Source organism: Dendrobium catenatum, unplaced genomic scaffold, assembly GCF_001605985.2.
Source record: "Dendrobium catenatum unplaced genomic scaffold, ASM160598v2 fragScaff_scaffold_218, whole genome shotgun sequence".
In the NCBI taxonomy this organism is placed as follows: domain Eukaryota; kingdom Viridiplantae; phylum Streptophyta; class Magnoliopsida; order Asparagales; family Orchidaceae; genus Dendrobium; species Dendrobium catenatum.
Window position 1 is genome coordinate 94,311 of NW_021318680.1, and position 21,058 is coordinate 115,368.

At 36.8% G+C, this 21,058-nt stretch overlaps 1 protein-coding gene across 1 annotated transcript in view; it reads right to left on the reverse strand.

The window, feature by feature from the left end:
- The window catches only part of LOC110098283 (probable UDP-N-acetylglucosamine--peptide N-acetylglucosaminyltransferase SPINDLY), a 32,309-nt gene extending 12,325 nt beyond the window's left edge, over positions 1-19,984 (reverse strand). Inside the window, exons 1-9 of the mRNA XM_028693030.1 lie at positions 19,674-19,984; positions 12,914-12,987; positions 12,784-12,848; positions 8,683-8,775; positions 8,503-8,604; positions 8,221-8,385; positions 8,011-8,099; positions 5,995-6,116; positions 2,452-2,633 (exon numbers count right to left, since the gene is read on the reverse strand). Of these exons, the coding sequence (XP_028548863.1) occupies positions 2,452-2,633; positions 5,995-6,116; positions 8,011-8,099; positions 8,221-8,385; positions 8,503-8,604; positions 8,683-8,775; positions 12,784-12,848; positions 12,914-12,987; positions 19,674-19,858 (1,077 nt within the window). The 5' untranslated portion in view covers positions 19,859-19,984. The remainder of the gene's footprint in view (positions 1-2,451; positions 2,634-5,994; positions 6,117-8,010; positions 8,100-8,220; positions 8,386-8,502; positions 8,605-8,682; positions 8,776-12,783; positions 12,849-12,913; positions 12,988-19,673) is intronic.
- Between the last annotated feature and the right edge of the window lie 1,074 nt (positions 19,985-21,058).

Here is a 21,058-nt window from a genome sequence, read left to right on the forward strand (position 1 = left end):
CTAGGCCTTTGAGTGAGAATGAGGGGGGATCTCACCAATGGTTGGCTATGGGTTTGAGGGGTTAGAAGTGAGCAAGATTCAGTGGAGGTGGCTATGAGGTGTGCAAAGGTTTGGAGGCAGCTGCGAAGGGTAGCATGGAGCTCGAACAAGGATGGAGATCGTGAAGTGTTGAGAGGTGAATGGGAGTGACATGCTAGGAAGAAGAGGCAATCAGGAGTTAGGGGGGTTAGCTGGGTAGTTTTAGAGTTTATTATTTTTTTCTTTACTTTTATGAAGCGATGTAGACAAGACAGTTGTGGGCTGTAGTGCCAATTTGGAAGGATAGACCAAGATATAAGGATAGGGTAGGATAGAATTTAAATAATGATTTTTTTTAATATAATTATAAGTATCATATTTTTAAATTTAATAAAATAAAATATAAAGAGATAAAATACACGTGAATCAACACCTCTATTCAATTTCTTATTTTTCATGTCTCGGTTTGCATGTCGTTGACTCATGCATAAGCAAATTTTGTTTATCGACTCGTGCGGTAATGCCCTATAAAAAATTTTCGACTTTCATACGTAACGGCTAAGTCCATTGAGCAAATGGACATCGTTTAAGAGACTAAACACACTGTCGTGCCTGCACACCATCATCTTTGCCCGTCTTCACTTTGATTGATCGCGAGAGGTTCTCTTGAGCAAATTTGACATTTTGATCACAACGGCATAGTCCATTTTACGATTAGATATTGTTTTGTCAATTTTTACACAGCGACCCACCATGTTCAAAGATTTCCTTAATAAGGGCTTAAAAAATATTAAAAATTGTGTCCTAAAATTTTACAAATATAACATTATCAGTATATGCTTTCATAGATTACCTTCTATTCTAGCTACAAGATTGAGCCAATCCACAACACCTTTTTCCATCGGCAAGGTAACGTCAATTTCAACCAAAACTTGGGCCATATAAGACCTCAAAAGGCGAGTTGTATCAACATCAACTTGGTAAGATTTTTTAAAGATAAATCTCAAGAAATAGAAAAGGTGGATTGGTTGAAGAAATGTAATGGAAGCTGAGGAGAATCTATCCAAATAGGTGTGATTGGTGGTTCCAAATATGCATCCAAATTGGAAGATCACTTAAGCATGCTCATTGAAAAACCACTAACATCTTAGGTATGTCAAGATAAGAGTCCAATATAATTTGGATATGAGGATAGCCCAATAATAACATGTTGAGGATCAATAATCCCAACTAAATTGTCATCAACCAAATAGAGGTCTAACAAAAAATTATAAATGATATCCACATTTAAACAACCTAAGACATTTTTCTCCACAAAAAATGAGCACATGTTTTCCTTGATATGATGACGTAAGCTTATGATTTGTGGAGCTGAAGCTTGATGAAAACTAAAAGAAAATTTGACAAACGGAGAAGATTGCAGTCCAAAATCTAATGATCCACACATAAAATTAATTGAAGATTGTGAAAAACAGAAGGCACGAGATCTTACTAAATATGAGCAACTGAAGGAACCTCCGAGATAATAAGAGTTATTGGTACAAGAGGAGTGGATGATGGTCAAAATGGAGGAACCATCAGGACCCTAAGAGCATTCAAGAAAAGAGAAGATTGTGGTGGAATTGGGATGGAAAAGAGGGAGAAACAATGAGTACAGCTCGAAAGCAGCAATGAAAGTAGTAGAGCAGGGAAAGAAGCCACCCGAGTAAAGTACAACCCTCAATGAGGGCGGAGTGCCAGGCCGCACCATTAGGCAACCCACCACATGCTATCAGGTGACATTGTGCATGCAAGCACAAGCAAGTAAACTATATGTGTATGAGTGTATGATAGCATTGCAGCCAGGGAGCTTGCAAGCGTGCATAAACAGTGACAAGATGTGAAAGCACAAGGGGGATGGAGTAGCGGGGCAAGGCACATGAGCACAGGCCAAGCATATGCAAGAATGGAAACCAGTTCAAATGCAGGGACGAGCAGTTAGGGTGAGCATAGAGAAGGGATGTCTCATATTAGAAGTTAGATTATAGAAATATTTGTGAGCTTTCCATATACCATAGTGGTTGGAGGCAAAAGATAATATCTACTAAAGTTTAGGTTTGCTCATTCATTATAATTATTTAAAGATAATCATTATATCTACATTATCTAGGTTTTGATTAGATGACTTTGCGGCAGAATAGAACAATATAAGTTTACAAGATGCTTTGGTGTAGATTTCATGTTCAATTCATTGGTTATCTGTATTCAAATATCTTCTTGTAAAGGCTATAGCATGGAACGTTGCATCCAAAATTTATTAAACTTTTTGTTGAATGCCATACAGACAAGGAGCAGAAATGCAGTACCAATTATATGCCATATTGGCAGAGGACCTTTTAAATATCAGGAATAAAATATAAATTTACTTTAAACATGGTAATATATCATCCATACCTTTTCCAAACATTTCTTTGCATTGTTATAGTCATGAATCAAATAATATACATTAGCAAGATTAATCCATAACGGCCCAGATTTAGGATCAACTTTTGCTGCTGCTAATAAGCAGTCCCTTGCCACAGTTGCAGCTTCAACTTCATTTGGATAAGCACCTTCACCAGCATTGGTACCAGGTCCTAAAATAGAGAGGTAAATTAAATGATAGATCACCATAATCGATTTAAAAATTAGCACAGTTGACTAAAAGCCAATTATATTGTCGAAGTAGCCCTACTCATTCTTGTTGAGTTGGGCTTTGATTTCTAGAATTTCAATTGCATAATTATTAATAGATTAAAAATTGTTAACTTTTCAATGACCACAGAGGATACTCTAATTAATTTAGAGAAACAAAACATGTTTCCAATAAAAAATTGTTAACTTTTGCATTCTATCACTAAGAGTAAAGTCACTCATCCACCTAAACATCCTCATCTCTGCAACACTTAATTTTACGCTTCTCTTTTAATGGCCAACATTCCGTGTCATACAGCATTGCAGGTCTCACCACAATCTTATAGAATATCCCCTTAAGCTTGAGGGGTATTTTTCTATCACACAACAGGCCTGATTTATTCCTCCACTTCAACCATCCAACTTGAATTCTACTAATAATATCCACATCTATTTCACCATCACTTTGAACAACAGACTCGAGATATCTAAAATGTCTACTTATTTTAATGACTTGATCGTCCACAATCACAATCCCTCTATTGGATCTATTATTACTAAAATTACACTCAATATATTTAGTTTTAAATCTACTCAAATGAAAACTTTTAAACTGCAAGGTTGACCTTCATAATTCAGTTTTCCTTCAACTCCCTCTTTAGTCTCAAGCTCACAACTAGAAAATTTAAAATTTAAGGTGGAAAGTTATTCTCAAAGATCAAATAAAATGTATAGCAATGATGTAATAAGTTACTTTTAAAAATGTTAGAATTAAACAATAAGGTTATTCTGGCTCCTAGAACTACACAAGCCATTTTATGGGTTCACACGAAACCATGCCTTGAAAGTACTTTCCCTCCAACCTACGGCTTACTGGCTCAATTTAAATGAGTTCACTTTGATAGCACATGTTACAGATGCCTTGCATTAAACTCTACCAAAAAGGAATAGTATAACTGAATGTGATTAAATGGTATGATAATTTTTATGCAGGATGATTAAGATTCTCATATATACATGATTCAACATAGAAGGATTTATGAATATAATTGATAAATCAAGTATGACATTAGCTAGAATAGTATTGTTGGCATACAAGACTTAATATTTTCGTAGTGCATAATCAGTCATTTATCTTGAATATGTTATGTGATCAAATTGCAGAGATATTATATGATCATGCATGTGGCTTTACATGGCATTGAAGAAAATTCTATACTAAACTTTAATATTTTGCTGGATGTTTGTTGACCTCCGTATAAGATATCGGGAGGGGTAATTAACTATAGGGGCTTGCGCCTATAGGAAACCAGAACTCAGATCATAAAGTCCTCACAAAATGAAGGCGAAATCTCTGGTAGTGTCTTATCTACAAACCCATCTGCCTTCCAAAATTTACCCCGGAACTTAGTTCGTTAAAACTCCCTTGCTGAATAAGAAACGCGAGTGGAGGCCGAGGCCGAATTTTCGGAGCCCACAATGTTATGCTCAACATCATATGTACCTGCATATTTTTGCTTTTCAAGCAAAAGTAAAAGTATTGCTTAGGAGTAGGACTATAGACTCAATTAATAAGAGATGTGTTCGTTGAGATATTTTTGGACATTTATATGTGTTAGGATATTAAAATATAAGTTTCTATTATAGATGCTAATGGCTGATGTATATATAAATGATGTGGGTCCATAATGTAATATTAATTCTTGAAATAAAAATATGTATTTGATGTATATGAACTTTAAAGTGACAATTGTTTATGGTTTTGGAAGTTTCACTCTCAGTAGCAACTCGTTATAATATATGTTGAGGCGTGATATGCTGCAAGGTGGCCATAAAAACTATCCAACTTATGACAAGCTATTTGTCTGGCATTATGTGGCAGAGTACTGGATGAATAACTTTTAAGGAGATAATTCTGCATAGAAAATGTCAGCCACTATAATACCTTTAGGCAAAATCCAATCTACAACAAGACACGCTCATTAAGTGAATTTCATATCTACATTAGTTCGATCTACCGACCAAGTACAATAAATCTAAATCGCAATGTTTATTGGTCAAATATGCACTGAAATGTGCAAAGGTTTATGAAAGAATGTCTACTTTACAACAAATTGAAGCCTTCAAGCAAAAGATGGGTTTTGTACACACCCCTACCAATAATCAAAAAGAGTGAAGTACTTAGGAGGATTACGAGACATATGGCGAGAGTATTACCTATACTTCATTTTTTACAGTTTCAGAATGATGAGCCTAATTTTGTTTTTGATGACCATAAAATAATAGGTAATAGCAAAGATGTTTTCCCGACAAATTTGGAAATACTTCAGGTTGCCTTCATCCATTTATGACAAGGGCAGTACGTTTATCAATAAATTTTTTAAAGACCATTTGGGGTTTTATGGAGACCAAGCTGAAGTGCAGCACCACTTTTAACCCAAAGATCTAAGCAGATAAAGGAGGTGGATTGCATAACGATTCACATTCTGAAAAGTAATAATTCACGGCATCCAAAGACTTGGGCTGAAAGTATTCCATACACGCATTTTGCCTTTAATAGAACAGTACATGTTCAACATTAAAGTTACCTTTTGACGTGTGGAACACTAAAGTCACCTTTTGACGTGTGGGGGTGCTTGCCACATAATTCTTTTGACTTGGAGTTTCAATTACATAGAGTATGGTATTAGCCAAGAGCATGAGCTACAGTGAGCACAGAATGTACAGTGATTCCTCAAAAGAATTAACAAGATTAGCCTAGGGGTGAAAAAAAAATTTACTTACTCGACAACAAGCTGCACTAGATTTGAGGATACTTACAGTAATTTTGAAAGAGCAAAGGAAAGAAATCTTAATCAGCATGTAATATATACTCTCTCACAACCTTATGTCTAAGACACTTGGAATACTTGATCAAACCCTTGGTTATTTGATCCATTATAACTTGGATAACCAGAACTACGGAAAACTGAATCAAGTAAACATTTCCTCTTCACCGGAGAATCAAGACCACATTTCAAGCATGCTTGAATTTGATTGAAAGTTCAATGAAACCAAACAAATCTAGCTCTCGTACATGTCCAGGAGACATGGAAAATCCATATAAAAAAAATACTAAAAACCGTTGGCCAAAAAGTAAAATCAATTATCTGCGATGCTCCATAATATTGATATGCATGTTCAAGACAACTAATGAGTCAAAAATATTAATAAGTATATATAAAATAGTATATGGAGGTACATGGAATTCCTAGCACAAATTATAATGAAATCTAACAAAAGAAGCAGCAACAATGATAAGCAACCCAAATTCGAGTGTTGTACCTGCAATAACACAACCATATTTACACAAAAGAAAGGTGGCATAGTTGATCAGAGCAGCAGGATGATTTTGGTCCTTCAGAATCAAATCTTGAAAACATTTTGCAGAAAGTTCCAAATTTCCACTGTAAGAAAAGCATTTATATAACATATTAGTATAAGCGTATAAACGCATGTCACAAGAAAAAGAAACTAGCAAAAAAATAGAAATACAGAAGTTTATAGATCGATCTTGATGTAATTCAACAAAATGTCTTGTTGCAATATGCACTATGATCGAGAAGAAACCATGGCAATCTACAGCCTTCTAGAATTTTAGCATGCATGAATGTTGTAGTAATTGTTCATATCATTTTAGTATTGTTTATGCTTTCTCCTTGGTCAAGTTGATGTTTACAATTTGTATGGGTCTTGACTTAAAAAAGATTTAAGGAAGCTATTATGATAAACAGTTGTTTTTAATTATTAGGGAGATGATTGTTTGGATTAAAACTAGAATTCATGCATGTAGGGTTTTCAATCGAACTTTTTATAGCTCTGGAGTTGTGTGTGATCCTTTTCTTTGAGTTATTCAAAAAGCAGTCACAAAAAAGATCATCTAAGATAACCACACATCCTAGTCACCATCCCCTAGCTTATACCTAATATAGCATTTCAATACTTCTCCTCCGTACCACCAACCTGCAGGCTCACACTATATTCAATAAAATACCATCCTTTCAATAAAAACTCTAGTTTGTATTAGTGCTCATGTAAATATAAATCCCTACAACTATGTTTGTTCATTGATGGTGGAACATCAAAATAATATATTGATGATCATGCTCTAGTCATATTTATGGGCAGTCATGTAAAATCTTTAGTTTTCTTTATTTGAATTGTTATGGGCAATGGTGTCATGTTTCATCATATGATATGGTTGGTATTATATTAAATATTTAATGATTGAATTGTCATATGAATAAGGATCATCTAACATAAATAGAGATACAAGGGTCAAGTAACACATAGTATTTTGAATGAAAATTATGATCATTGCATTGTTTCCTTTACCTCCCAAGAGCTGTACTAACTTATCCTCCAAAATCCCTGGTTTGATACCAATTCTCTTCTAACCTTCTATTCTTCCCATTTCACTGTTCTTTTCTCTATCTATGTAAAGACTCCTACTTCTACTATGACTGCTTCAAGGCTTTCACAAACAATATGTTGACCTTCCATTGCTAAATGGTGTTATAGCCCAATTTCATAGTAAGCATCATCACGGTTACGATCAACTAACATCTAGGCATCCATGGAATTCATAATGGTTAGTGCTTCCAAATTTTTTGTTTCTTAGCTGTTAACCAACATGATCATTTCCTTTTCTCAAAATCCACCTCGAAGGCACACATTAGTCATAACCCTAAACTTGTTCTAAATGACCCTATCATAAATTAGTTTCTATGTAAAACATGGAATTTTCCAAGCTCGAGCTTAGACTGCACCCAAGCACAGAGCTATACCCAATAGCAACCAAGACAATGGTGAAAAATATATCCAATTTATGCCCATAACAAAACTCAACTTGTGTGGACACTGCACCCAGCTACACCCAAATCTACAACCAGTTGCAACCAGTCAGCCTCAATGCCAGCAACCCCTTCTTCAAGCAAAATCCAACTTGGGAAAATCTTGCATGCAAGGTTATTTCTACATAACTCTGCATCAAAGCTCACCAAGCTGGCCTTCATAATCTTTTCAAGTTTCTATAATTCCCTTTCTATTAACATCATCCCTATAATTTTGAGTAATTTGCATGATAAGCTTTTACGTTAAGCATTTAGTTTCTTTATTAATTTTTCATAACAATCATTCATTAATGTGCAAATCATCACACCATCCAAATTAGCAAATAATATTAGCCCCCAATAAAAGAGATGCAGGATAGAATCCAGCATCTCCTAGAAGCATAATGCATTAACTGAATTAGATGTCTCAACAGGTCAATGCATAGAATTAGATAAGAAGAAGTAGAACCTTTGAAGGTATGCAATGCCAAGATTAGCAAGTGAGTCCAAGTAGTCTGGCGTGATAACCAATATAGAAGATAAAATAGTAATTGCACTCTGAAAGAATTTAAATCATGATAAGTGTATATGGATTGATGAAGAAATCATAAATCAACAATCTCTAATGGCACAGCTAAAAGGAAAGAAGTAAAATAAAAATAATTAAACATATAAGAACCTGAAAACGACCGGTTCTAAGAAGTATAAGCCCAAGTGTGTTCCAAACTGCTGCTTGCTTGGCATCTAAGTGCAATGAATCTCTCATCCTTGTAAGAATCTCATCTAGTTCACTAGGTTCCAGTTCTTTATCTGAGCTATCACATGTGTTTACCTGCAAAATGCACTGTAAACAAAGAAAAGATAAGCGTGAAAACAACTTAAGTCAACTGACTTAAAATATGTATCAGATAAAGCAAAACAAGAAGAAAGAAGAATAGTGTAAATTGTAATAAAAAAGCACCTGTGCATGGTGATTGAGTACTAGAGAGAGCAAATCTGGTCTGCGAATTTCTTCTTCATCCCTTTGCAATATCTCTGATGATTTTTCAAATGCTGCAACTGCCTATTGAGTACTGAGAATGACCAAATAAATAATATGCTGAGAATTCAGAGTAAAATTGTCATATAGGTAAAAAAGTACCTTTTGAGGCTGACCCAATCTCTGGTACATCAGACCAAGTAGGAAGTGTGCATGAGCATTTTTGGGCATTTTTCGTGCAACTTGAACCAAACCCTGAGAATACAAAGGCCACGCTTCATTGTTGAATGGCATTGAAAACTCACCAATAGTAGCTTTACAAACTTAAAAACGAGCACAAACTCCACTTTAAAAGGACCATAATGAAGCTCGATAATATCATAATATTTTACCTTAAATTAGAATCTAACCCATATATTGCTAATAGGATCGATTTCAGCTATCAAGCAAATTTTGAGAAGAAAATTCATCAATCAAATTCACAGGCATTAAAGATAACAAGTTAAACAGCTTCCTTGTGGCTTGAAGAATGACTAAATGAGTTGTCATGCCTCATATTTAAACTCCTCTTACTTCTCAGGAATACTTGAAGCAATCTCATGCAACAATGATAGTAGATATGGAGCAAATGTTACGTGGACTAAGGAGTTTGCACACCGTAAATTTGTTTATTGCACTCTTTGTTTTCTTCATGTTATATTTAGTTTAGACACTATGATTTTACTTCTTTATCTTCCCTCTACCATAAGGACTTTTGGAAGCCAATCATTAGGTTTCTTTGTTTGAATGGGTTGCTTAGTTTAAACTAAAAGGGGTGAAAAGTACTCTAAATGATGGGATTCTAAAAATATTAGTCTTTGATTTGATGCAAAAGAAATATAGGGTTGCACACTTTAGTTCGTTTTCAATGTATTTGGAATTCATCTGATTTTGGGTGAATTTTTAATACAATACTAAAGTAAAGGCTTATTTGCTTATCGCCGCTCAGTTCATCCACCCGCCACAACCCGCCCCTTTCGCCCACTATCACTCGTTGCCAGCCATCACTACCACAGATTGTCAATCACCGCCCGCTAACACCGCCATGGCCATTGCAGCCACCACTGCTTGCCAACTGTTAACGAGCCTCCATTGGCCATCACCATCATTGAATTTTTTGTTGTGTTCGTTTTCCTTCAAATCAAACACAAAAAGTAACCACCTACGTTTGTTTTACAGTTATCCCAACAACTCTAAATATTTCAAATGCATTGCATTTGTTTTACTATGTATTTCATTTTACTCTACTTTCCTTTTTTAACAAAATAGACAACCCTAAATGAGATGTATTCTAATTAATTACTAAGCATTGATTGGCTATTTGTAAAGTCAGTGCAATGAAATAATTCTTTATTTTTGTTGTTGTCTGATGTAAAGTTTAGAACCGAGGGCCTACAAGCAAGGGCGCAAAAAATAGAAAGTATGATGTGGTATGAGAAGATCGAGAAAAGGTAGTATGTTGTTGAGATTATATCTGACATTGTGTAGTTTATTGTTGAGATTATATTTAATATGCTAAGAAAATATCTATAGAGGATCCCTATTATGTCCTTAGGACATAAAAGTTTTTATACAATACAAATTTCTATTTCTACTTTTATTATTTTTGCATTATTACTTATAAATATGATCCACATATTAAAGTCATCACATGACTCAAAATATTATCCATCTTGTTTATTAAAATAAGGAAAAAACCAAACGACCAAGAGAGTCAATGGGTAAAGGCATATCGAGAGGCAAGAGACAATGAATGAAGGCGATGAACAAATGAAGATCACAACCAGTATTATCATATAAGATCAAGCAATAATGATAAGCAGACAAGCAATGCAATAGATGGAAAATCAAGATATAAGACTATTTCACGCTTGAACAAGAACGAAAAGGTGCATGATAGACAATACCATGAGGTGATGGCAGACACGTTGAGGGATGTGATGGTGATGCAAGTAGCAAGAAGAGGGTCAACATTGTAACAATATGGAAGCCAGACCTTGTGTTTTGATGATTACAAACATTATTGGATAAATACTTCTTATTCTTATTTTATACATTGCATATTTTTCTTATATCTCACTAACCATTTAAGGTACAGCATACAACAAGTAAAAGCAAGTTTAAGATAGTGTAGCATCAGTGTCTAAGTCGATCTGTGGTTGACAGAGTCTGCACTTCTAATTTTTCTTAAATCAATTTTTGTATCAGGTGTATGTTGGCTAAGCAACTATACACATACACACAAGGGGGAGTAAAATAATATTTTAATTTTTCAGTTAATCGTACTATATAATCCAAATCATACTATGCGATCCATTCAAATAGAAATTAATTAAAATATTTAATTCAATAAGATTAACAAAAAATGGCTATAACTAATCATATTATAAGATAAGTTATTTTGATAATATCCCACCGTCGAATCTATGTTACGTAAAATAGGCAAGTTTGAATTTTAAAATTTGAATTGGTTTGTGCTGTATGAACCGATTCATGATGTACGAACATTAATTAAAATTGCTAATTTAATCACATAGATTAAGGAATCGAATCAAGATCTAATCATTAATGATCATACTATATGATCTCGATCGTACTAGATGACAACATAAAGTTCAACTAGATGAACTCAGTTCTTCCTAGACGATATGTGTTTCGATATAACTAATCGTACTGCACGATTGTGAATTGTAATATACAATCTTCTACGAAATTAATCTAATCATATTGTATGATATATGCATCATAATGTAGGATCAGAAGACTTGATAATAAAAATTAGAGTTTTTGAGAGCCCACTATATAAACTCTTGTTATGTCTTTAAGGCAAGGGGGCTTGAGCAATCAAATATGTTTTCTTCTTGGGAGAGAGCTTGAAGAGAGTCTACTTCACAAAGGAGAGAGAGGAGGTGAGGTTGAGAGAGGGAGAATACCTTGAGGGAGTCAAGGGGTGTGAGAGGGGTCACACGGTTACTCCGCTAGCCAGCACCTTAAGTCCTCCAATACTGTTTTGGTGGAGCTCTAAGAAGGAGAGTCTTTGGTGCGAAAGATTTGCTAACCGAGGAGGCTAGGGATCAGCATCTCCGCTGGGTTGTGGAGACAAGAGTGGGCCATGGAGACGAGAGGAGGGACGGTATCTCCATCACTGCGAGGAGCAGAAAGAGGGTTGGCATCTCCGCCGGGTCAAGGAGGCGAGAGGGATCAACATCTCTACCGAGTCAAGGAGGCGAGAGGAGAGATTGGCAACTCTATTGAGCCGTGGAGGAAAAAGAAGGGATGACATCTCTCCCGGTTCAAGAGACGAGAGGAAGGAGATTCGTCGAAATCTGTAAAGGTTATTCTCTACCTATGGTAAGGGATAATGGCTTCTCCACCTAGCTATGTGTTGAAAAAGTCTGAGTTAGTGCAATAACTAAAGAGGATGACCTTTTGGGAGTAGATGTAAGTCGATTTGACCGAACCACTATAAACTTGATTTGCATATTCTTACTTTTATGCATTTTACTTTTCTTGCAATTTATTTTACCGCACTCTTGTTTTATTTTAATTATCTTTGTGAAAGAGGCTTTTAGTGAATGGTTTTTTATTGAACTTTGTTTTAAAATCATAAGAGAAAAATTATATATATTCTAAAAATTAAAAAAAAAAAATCTCTCTTTTTCTTTTGGTCTTTGGTTTTTTATTTGAATCTTTAAATCTCTTAAACGCTTTCGCATATTTCAAATTTTGCTTTTTAATCAAAAGATATTTTAAAAAGACCAATGCACCATCTGTCCTGGTGTGCCTTCCACATTTAAGTTCCCTCAGAGCACTTTCAAACATAGCAAGAAACCAAAGTAAAAACAAATTGCCCAAATCAAATGATTTTCTTTTTCAAGCAAATTAGGGCCTGCGAGCTAAAGTCTTAGAATCTCACTTTGCATTTACTTTTCCTTACACCACACATCAAAACAATTAAAATACATGCAAACTTCTTCCTTTAGACTCCAAGCACCCGCATCCAAATAGCCCCTTAAAAGAAAATTACTTACGGGAGTAAACCAAGCACTTCCTCCTCCATTGCAAACATCCCCTTAACAGGAAACAACTACATGCATAAGTAAATCAAGCACTCTTCCCCCATGGCACTCAAGTATAGCAAGTAAGATGACTGAACAAACAATATCTCATCAAGACAGAATTATTCTCACTAACAAATTAAGGAATATACGAAGAAATACTCACAGCTTTTATTGTAGTGACTTTTTCTTCGCGGGAAAGGGAGACGCCATGGCATTGTTGATCCAATTCTGAGATTCAGTTAAGTAAATCTACTTTATTCGTTCAATTTGCACTACCTTTAAAAAATCCTTACCTTCACTTTCAATGACATCAGGATCTTTGATTATTACAACATTTTTTGATTGAGTCGTGTCATCATTGCTGCTCCTGCAAGTACAAATGGAGTACTTAAAGAGAAAGTTGAAATGGTGTGTTAACTTTAACATAGAAAACAACAAAATTCATAAATGATAAAGTATGAAAATAGCTTTAGACATATGCAAATCATAGGCTTATGGTACTTTTTATCGTACAATTCTCACCAAATTTAAAATTTTGACAGGTTTCTGAACGCAAAACAACAAAAAAAATACCTAAATAAGAAATAATACTTTTTATAAGCAAAAGATAAACAGACGAAAAGATACACACATATAAACATTTGATGCAATTAAGAATGCCAAGGAACCATCCAAGTATTAGAAAACAAAGTATTACACATGCAAATTTTGAGCATTTTGATTCCAAAATGAAAATCAACTACACCGTATAACCAGTCACATTATAACATAAAGTAGATGACACAAACTTGAGACCACGTCACAATATGATTCCTGTATATGGAAAAAAAATACAATCAAGTTCAACAGCCAAAACAAGAAATGTAATTGTGAAGAAGGTACCCGGTAAAAGAGCAAACAGAAATATAAGAAACTATTTTTTTTGTGTGTGTGCAAGTGCTTGTGAATTGTAGCAAAGCCACCGTGCATTAGAGAATGAGGAAAAAGAAGCAGCAACCCCAACTCTCATGAACAGTAATTTGTGAGAAGAGGAAACTTTAGAAACAGCCACCTATTTTGGACAAAAATTACACATGATAGAATAACACTTGCTGGATCTTCATCGTGGAGCATTATGGTTATCATGTGAAGATGGCAGTAACATACTATTTCAAGGGAAAGATACTTGGCTCCTCATTTTGCAGGACCACATATCCCCTCATTCTCAAAGTTTGATAAATGAATAAACTCAGTTAGTACTCCTTTGTGCCTCTCCTAAAACTCTCCTCTAAAGCTCCCTCTATCTCTTTTAGACCCAAATTTATCCAATGGCGACACCTTATTCTACTACAAGTTAGGCTAGCTAGAGTAAGAGAATAGGATGAGAAAGTCAATAAGTATGAAGAGTAGATGGAAACTAAATAATATCTATGTACAGTGAAAATGGTATGAAGTTCAAAATATGCCTCTTAACAATTTATTTATTAGATTAAGAGGGATAAAGAAAAAGTTAAACCAAAATAATAAGGAAAATAATACATTATCTAATATATATAAATTAATACAGACATGTAAATTAGGCTAAAAGGTGCACACATGATTGTCTATCCTTGACAAGGCTCATGAGGCCCCTAGGGTGTACTCTTTGCGAGTCCTCAGGGCTAAGTGCCTCAAACGAGTCTTTCGAGGTAAATGCTTGGGAAGGGCACTCAAGGGAAAGTACGTTAGATGAGTCTTCAAGGGAGAGTGCGTTGGGCAAGTCCATGAAGTATGTTGGTGTTAACACTCGAAAACTCTAGAAGGGCCTCCTTCGCAAACTAAAAGCAATAGAGGCAAAATGATAAAAATCTAGCAAGGTATTTGAGGCAATGAATTAGGCGAGGTGGATAAGTCAAGTCAAGCAAATTTCGCTTCTTCTTCGAATTCTAGTGACATACCTCTTGTTGAAAGGCATACTAAGTGAGTATTCAAATTAAAAGAAGCTCATCAAGTCCCCTCTAACATGAGTAATCTACCTGAGGTGATGAGCTCTACTCACAAGGAAGTTGATCCAACTATGTAGCCTCATTCTCAATTAGAGCCATCAAGTACTCACCCTACGTTGGAGAAGGTTGGGCGGTAGCGAGTGAAAATTAGAAGTAAGATGGATTCCTTCTTTATTTTTGAGAAGTTTATGTATGTTGATCACAGGGAGCTAATCAAGAGAGCCTAGGATCTACTTCAAAACGAGTGAGATTTTAGGTTATCCACTTAGTGAGTATGAAGTAGTGGTTGTTACTCAATGGGCATATGGCTTGTATACTAGGACTTGGGATCTTCTTGATCAATTTCTTAAGGTTTGTGGGCTCCGAAAATTTGCGCCCCGGCCTCTCTACAACCCATTCTTTTTTGCCGGTGAGGAGAGTTTTAACGAGTTTAGATTCCATAGTAAATTTTCAGAAGAGATGTTGGGCTTTAGATAAGGCAGTACCTAAAGATTTTCCCCACATTTTGCGATGACTTTATGATATGAGTTCTAGTTTCCTATAGACGCAAGCCCCTATAGTTGATTACCCTTCCTGATAACGAGAGAGAACTTTCACTTAAGGCTAGTCGTTGAACATATACTTAGTATCTAGAGTATAGTAGTAACAGAATTAGATATTGAAAATAAAAAATTTATCACAGCACATTTAAAGCAGATGGTGGGGGGAATGATGATGAACACGATCAAGATCCCATGATTCTGTAGTCTTAGGCCTTATTGGAAAGAGATTGTTTGAGAAAGAATCATAGTGATATTCCTGATTAAACGTTCATTCTTTGTGATCTAAAGTGATTTTCAAATTTATCCACCTCGATAAACTACTACAGAGGTTGGAGAGATTTTCTCTTTAAGTTTAGTTGATTAGATTTCATTTCAAAGTTCAAATTTTGATTATTCATGTGTTTTAGATTTTTTATTGAAATCAAAATTCATTAATGGTTAATTTTGATATTTGAGAGTATTTTAAAAGGTGAGATCGACTGCTACGGTGAGTCGAACAGGGAGGGCTGCTGCGGTTGGTAGCTGAAGGAGATGTTGGGAACAAAGGAAGTTCAGTGCAGGTAGTTGAGGGAGTCAGTGTAGGAGCAGGTTTGTTGTCATTCACATGAGGGAGGTCGAGGAGGGCTGCTATAGTGGGATCGGTTGGGAATAGAAGTCAAGAGGAAGTGTTTGGACATGCTCTTGTGTGCGACTGAGAGGAGATAGGGTTATGGTTTGTTAGAGCAGAGAGTGGAGACAGGTGAGGCAGAGAGTGGGAGTGCATGAGAGAGGAAGTGGGAGTTGCTACTGAGGGCTTGTGTTGGTGTTCGACTGAGAGGGAGACAAGATGAATGGATAAGTGAAATAGGGAACATGAGATGCAGGGATAATGATCACATCAGAAACGACGCCGAATTGTAGGGTTTGAACAGGAATAGGATATATATATTAAATATTGTTAAAAGTAAACAAGAGTGTTAAACGATCCTCATGTAATTTACTCAATTCTCATGCATCTCGGTTTACATGCATTGCCTCGAAACTTGTGCAAATTTTACACTTTTCTTGTGCAAGAACCCGAACAATATTATAGTCGTTTCTAGATAATTTCAACATTTCGAACGCAACGGCAAAGTCTGTCTAGCAAACGGATGTTGTTAAAGCAATGTCACGCAATTTAACATTCATAGACGTCGATTTCGATCGTCATCACTCAATTCAACTACGATGGGTCACCCTTTAGCTATTTTTATGCTCTGATCGCATCGGTGTAGTCCGTTTGACGATTGGAGGTTGTTCGAGCAATTTAGTGAAGCATCGTGCTTGTCAAAAATCATGTTCGTCGATCGTTACTCTCGTCACTTTTGCTCGCACTGATTTGGTATATATGTGGAGGCCAACAAGGTTCCCCTTAGCTTTAAGATAGGGAATAATCTCTTCACAACTCTTCACTTCATATTATAGTAGTGACTCCAAAGGCGCAGGATTCTATTGGCCAACAAACAACAACTTTCTTAGGAGCCCCTCCTGCAGCAAAGATCTCATAGATCTCTTGGAGACCAACAAGCACACAAAGAAGTGATGCAATGTCCGCTCACTCAAGAACTCCTTACTTGTTCTACTATACCACCTCCAGTAGTTTAAAAGCCAAACCCTCCTAGTCATCGAGACAATGAGATCCCTGCACCTATGTCATTTCCATTAGAGGCTTTACCAATGTGAATTCAGGCTTTGGAGGAGCTAGTGTGCATCAGGGTCGAGTTTAAGGAAGGGAAGAGGAGGATACAGACTTTGGAGAAGGCCAATACCTTTACTTTGAGTGACAAGGTTGCTATGTTGCGCAAGGAGATGCCAAACCTGAAGCCTAAAGTGTTGGTGACTCGAATGTTTTTGGAGTGGCAATTTTTTATTGTAGGTCGATTCGTCCTATTCACTTGGTGAAAAGGGGCACAATGTCCTCCAACCTCCTTTTAGACTCTATATATAAGCATTTCTAGAAAGTGAATGATAGAAACTCACTCGTATGCGATACATAAAAATATAACTGCAAAAGCAATAAAACATTCTATGCCATATATACTCCTAATTTTTATTTGTAGCTTATGTTTTTTCCATTTGGTTGTGGTGATTCCTTATTTCTTTTACCAATGATGACACTTCGTTGCTTACCAGTGGAGACTCTTTGATATTTGTTTGAGAGCGACTCTTCATTATCTATCTAAGAGCGACTTTCAATTATTTGTCTAAGAGAAACTCTTCATGAGGTGAGTGATCTAAGTTAAGAGGATCTTTTCATAATGATGAGAGAGCGAGGTGATATCTTGCTTATTAATGAAGAATATGACTCATTCCTTGAAATTCAAGCCACTATTTTTCCTATAAACACCCTCTCAACCTTTGACTGAGGTATTTCTTCCTTCATTTCTTAGGCAAAATTCTCTCTCCTCTTAATCTCTCTCTTCCTTTTCCTAACATTGGTGCTCCCGTAAGAGATGACTACTTTAAGGAGATGCCACAAGGCCTTCAGCAAGTTTGAGTACTACCATGCCATACTAGCGAACTACTCATTGTTATGATCTTTTTGGAGTAATGCAACATAGATTGCAATCTCATGGCATGAGTTCCCTCGGAGGTTGAGTAACTTAATACATTATAGAAGGATAAACTATGTTTCCCTTACGACCATTTAAAGCTCGACCCATGGTTCCCTCTATATCCTGTGCTCATTAAGATCATGATTTATGGTTTTGTGCATGCACAAATCATGTCGAACTATGTGGCAAGTGTAGTGACATTCCTCTCCCACTTGCAGCAAGAGAAATTTAGGTAGAGCCTCGCATTGTTCAGCCATGTTCAGCCATATCTTTGTTGTGAAGGCATTTAAATATGGAAACATTCAATTCTCCTCAATCCAGGTTACAGGTAGAGCAATCCTCCCCTTGATCTCTCATTGCTCACTCGAGAAACCGTAGAAAAAACCTATAAAGGAAGTAAGTTGAGAGGCAAGCACGTTCATCTTATCACAAAAAGCTTAAAAATGATGTTAACATAACTCTTTGTATCAATAAGGATGCTATATGTTTGATAATTGGCGATCAATACAGTAACCACCACTACATCGTTGAAGGGGTTACCACTAACCAGCTTGTCCACTTTACTGAAGGTAATCCGAGCGACCTCTATTACAAGTTTTATGGGCATATTAGCCAAGTTAAACTCTCCCAAGCATTTTCACTTGAGGCTAGGTCGCAAAGATATCTTGGCTCCATATTATTCAAGGGTTTAATGTGGATAGCATGAGCAGGAACTAGGTCAATCTGCTGGTCCTCTACAAGAAGCTTCCCTGCTTGCTTGCCCAGGTCAACTAGGACTAAGTCCTTCAGTTTTTCTGCCTTTATCAAATCCTCCACTAGGCTTCGAAGGTACCTATATTTCCCACATTGTGCCTACGATCTTTATGGAACAAGTAAAATTTGGACATGTCCCTGTAGTTGGCGCCCACCTTCATCAACGTCAGACATTTAAAGAACTCCTTATTCTGAATGGCCTTTACTAAGGATAATGATAGTCAAGTATAGATGAGTGGGCTACACCCCCTCATATCTATGTATGCGAGTTGCGTGTGGTGCTTCCACCATTCATAGAGCAAGCGGTCCCATTATTCTCAGCATCCTTCCTAACAAGGTCCTCTATTGTTTGTGATGGCATCGATCCTATTGTGTATGCTATCTTCTATCCATTCTATGAGCTTTTATCATACTGATGATGTTTTGAATTATCATTTTTATTTACCTTTATTTTCTAGAAAATCAAAATTAATATATTTATTCTATAAGAAGTGTTTTTAAAAATTACCCAATTTATCCCCTTTTAAGTGTCATAATAACTCTTAGGATGAGGATATCCATGGAAAACGGATAGCTTTGACTAGGAAGAATCACTGAAATAATTGAGTCCTCATAACGCAAGTGCCTCCTCGAGTGTAGGCTTGGTAAGGCAAGTTCTCTAACTAAACTCGCATAGAATGTGTGCAACCTTGATTGGGTTCCCCAGACTGAGAGCTCCTAGATCGTGAGGTTCATTAGGGTGAATACCTTCCAGTCTCAATCCATGTTCTGGAAAGTAGCCCTTACGGCAAGGTGTATTTTGTGCAAGCATACCTCCTTGAGCGTCAACCTGCTTGCTACCTACAAGTTACGTACATAGGCCTGTATGGACATACAATCTCCAAGTTCCTAAGAAGGAAATTTCATAGTGGATTGTTGGTAAAGATCAAGTGCTGCAGTGTCCCCCACGCTACACATTTATATAGAGCCTAAAAGGCTGTTGCTTTTCCTCAGCAGAAGAGGTATACTTCCTCTTAACTTTTCTCTTAATGCCTAGTGGAGTGCCAACTCCACCTTTTCAATTAATAAAGATCATTTCCTTGAATTGAAGATACATAAACCATAAACCATAGCTACAAATTATCAAAATAGCAGTAATGGCGGCCGTAGCAATGAAACTAGGAGCCGCACAAGAAGAAGAAGAAGAAGAAGATGGAACTTTGACTACGAATGTACTAAAACCTGACAGGAGATTCGGAAACGGGGACGAAGGTGCAGTCCTCGCCGTCGCTCTCGGGAGGGTCGACGTTGAGATCGGCGATAATAACCGGCTTAGGCGGTCGCAGCGGCGGGCCCGGATCGTCCGGAGCCGGAGTCTTTGCGGCTGCCTGCTCGCCACTTGCTGCCGCCGGTTGTTCTTGTTGCATCACTACCAACGCTACTAGCGCCGGCTTAGCGCTCCGCCCCAAGGGTTTTGGTCGCCTCCTATGGGGCAGGCCGGATGAACCACACCCACTCTCAAGGGCTGGCTGAAATTAAGTGCAAAGTTTGAAGTACTAGCATTACCTATGAGAAATTTCGATTTTATAAGCTTAATAGAAGTCCTAATTAGAGAAATATTCTCAACATTTATTTATTTAAAAAAAAAAATATTAGCTGGATTAGAAAACGGAATAAATAATTGATTGTTCAAAAAATATATTTCTATATACAAAATTATAGAGAATGGTAATAATTAATTTAACTTGAAGAAGTAATGTATCATTTCCATGGAGCAAAGTTTATGATATTAATTACACTAACTGAGATAATAATAGGGGTGTCAATTTAGGTTGACGGGGCAAGTTCGGTTCGAATCTGAGTTGACCCGGATCTAAACGGGGCAACATGAACCCAACCCTTTTTTACAAAAGAGTCAGTTATTTCAACTTGGACCCGACCCGCGCAGTTTGCCGGGTTGACACGACCCAACCCTAATTTACATATTTGGCTGAAAAAGTGCGAGCTGAGCTCCCGTTGTCGGCGGCAAAGTGGCGGCAGCGGCGACGCAGGGGTGCAGCGGCAGTGACGGCGCAGGCGCACAGCAGCAGTGGTGGCGCAAGCGTGCATCTGCAGCATGTGAAGCGATGCGAAGTGACGCACCTGTCAGACAATGAACGCGAAGCGACTTGACACGTCAAGCAACACGGGCAGCAGCAGATGCAAGCAAATAGTTTCCAAGTCATTTTCAGGTCATTTTTGAAATGATCCAGAGGCAAATCGTTTCCCAGTCATTTCCGGGTTCGGGTTTCCAGGTCAACCTGAACTCGACCCGATTTTTGAAATTGATCGGTTTGTTAAACCCAAACCCGACCCGTTTTACAAACGAATCGACCCAAATCCAAAAAATTTCGGGTCAAGTTTTGGGTCATGTCAAAAATTGACACCCCTAGATAGCAATAGAATATAATCTTTGTTTAATGAGATATTCATATAGAGGCTTAAATGAGTCAAGCCGTTTTATGATTTGGTTCGAGCTCAGCTCGATAAATGACTCGTGAGCTAAGCTCAATGAGCTAACGAGTCAAGCTTGAGCTAGCACCGACTCGGCTCATTAGCTCGTTAGACGACTCCTTTAAAAAATATTA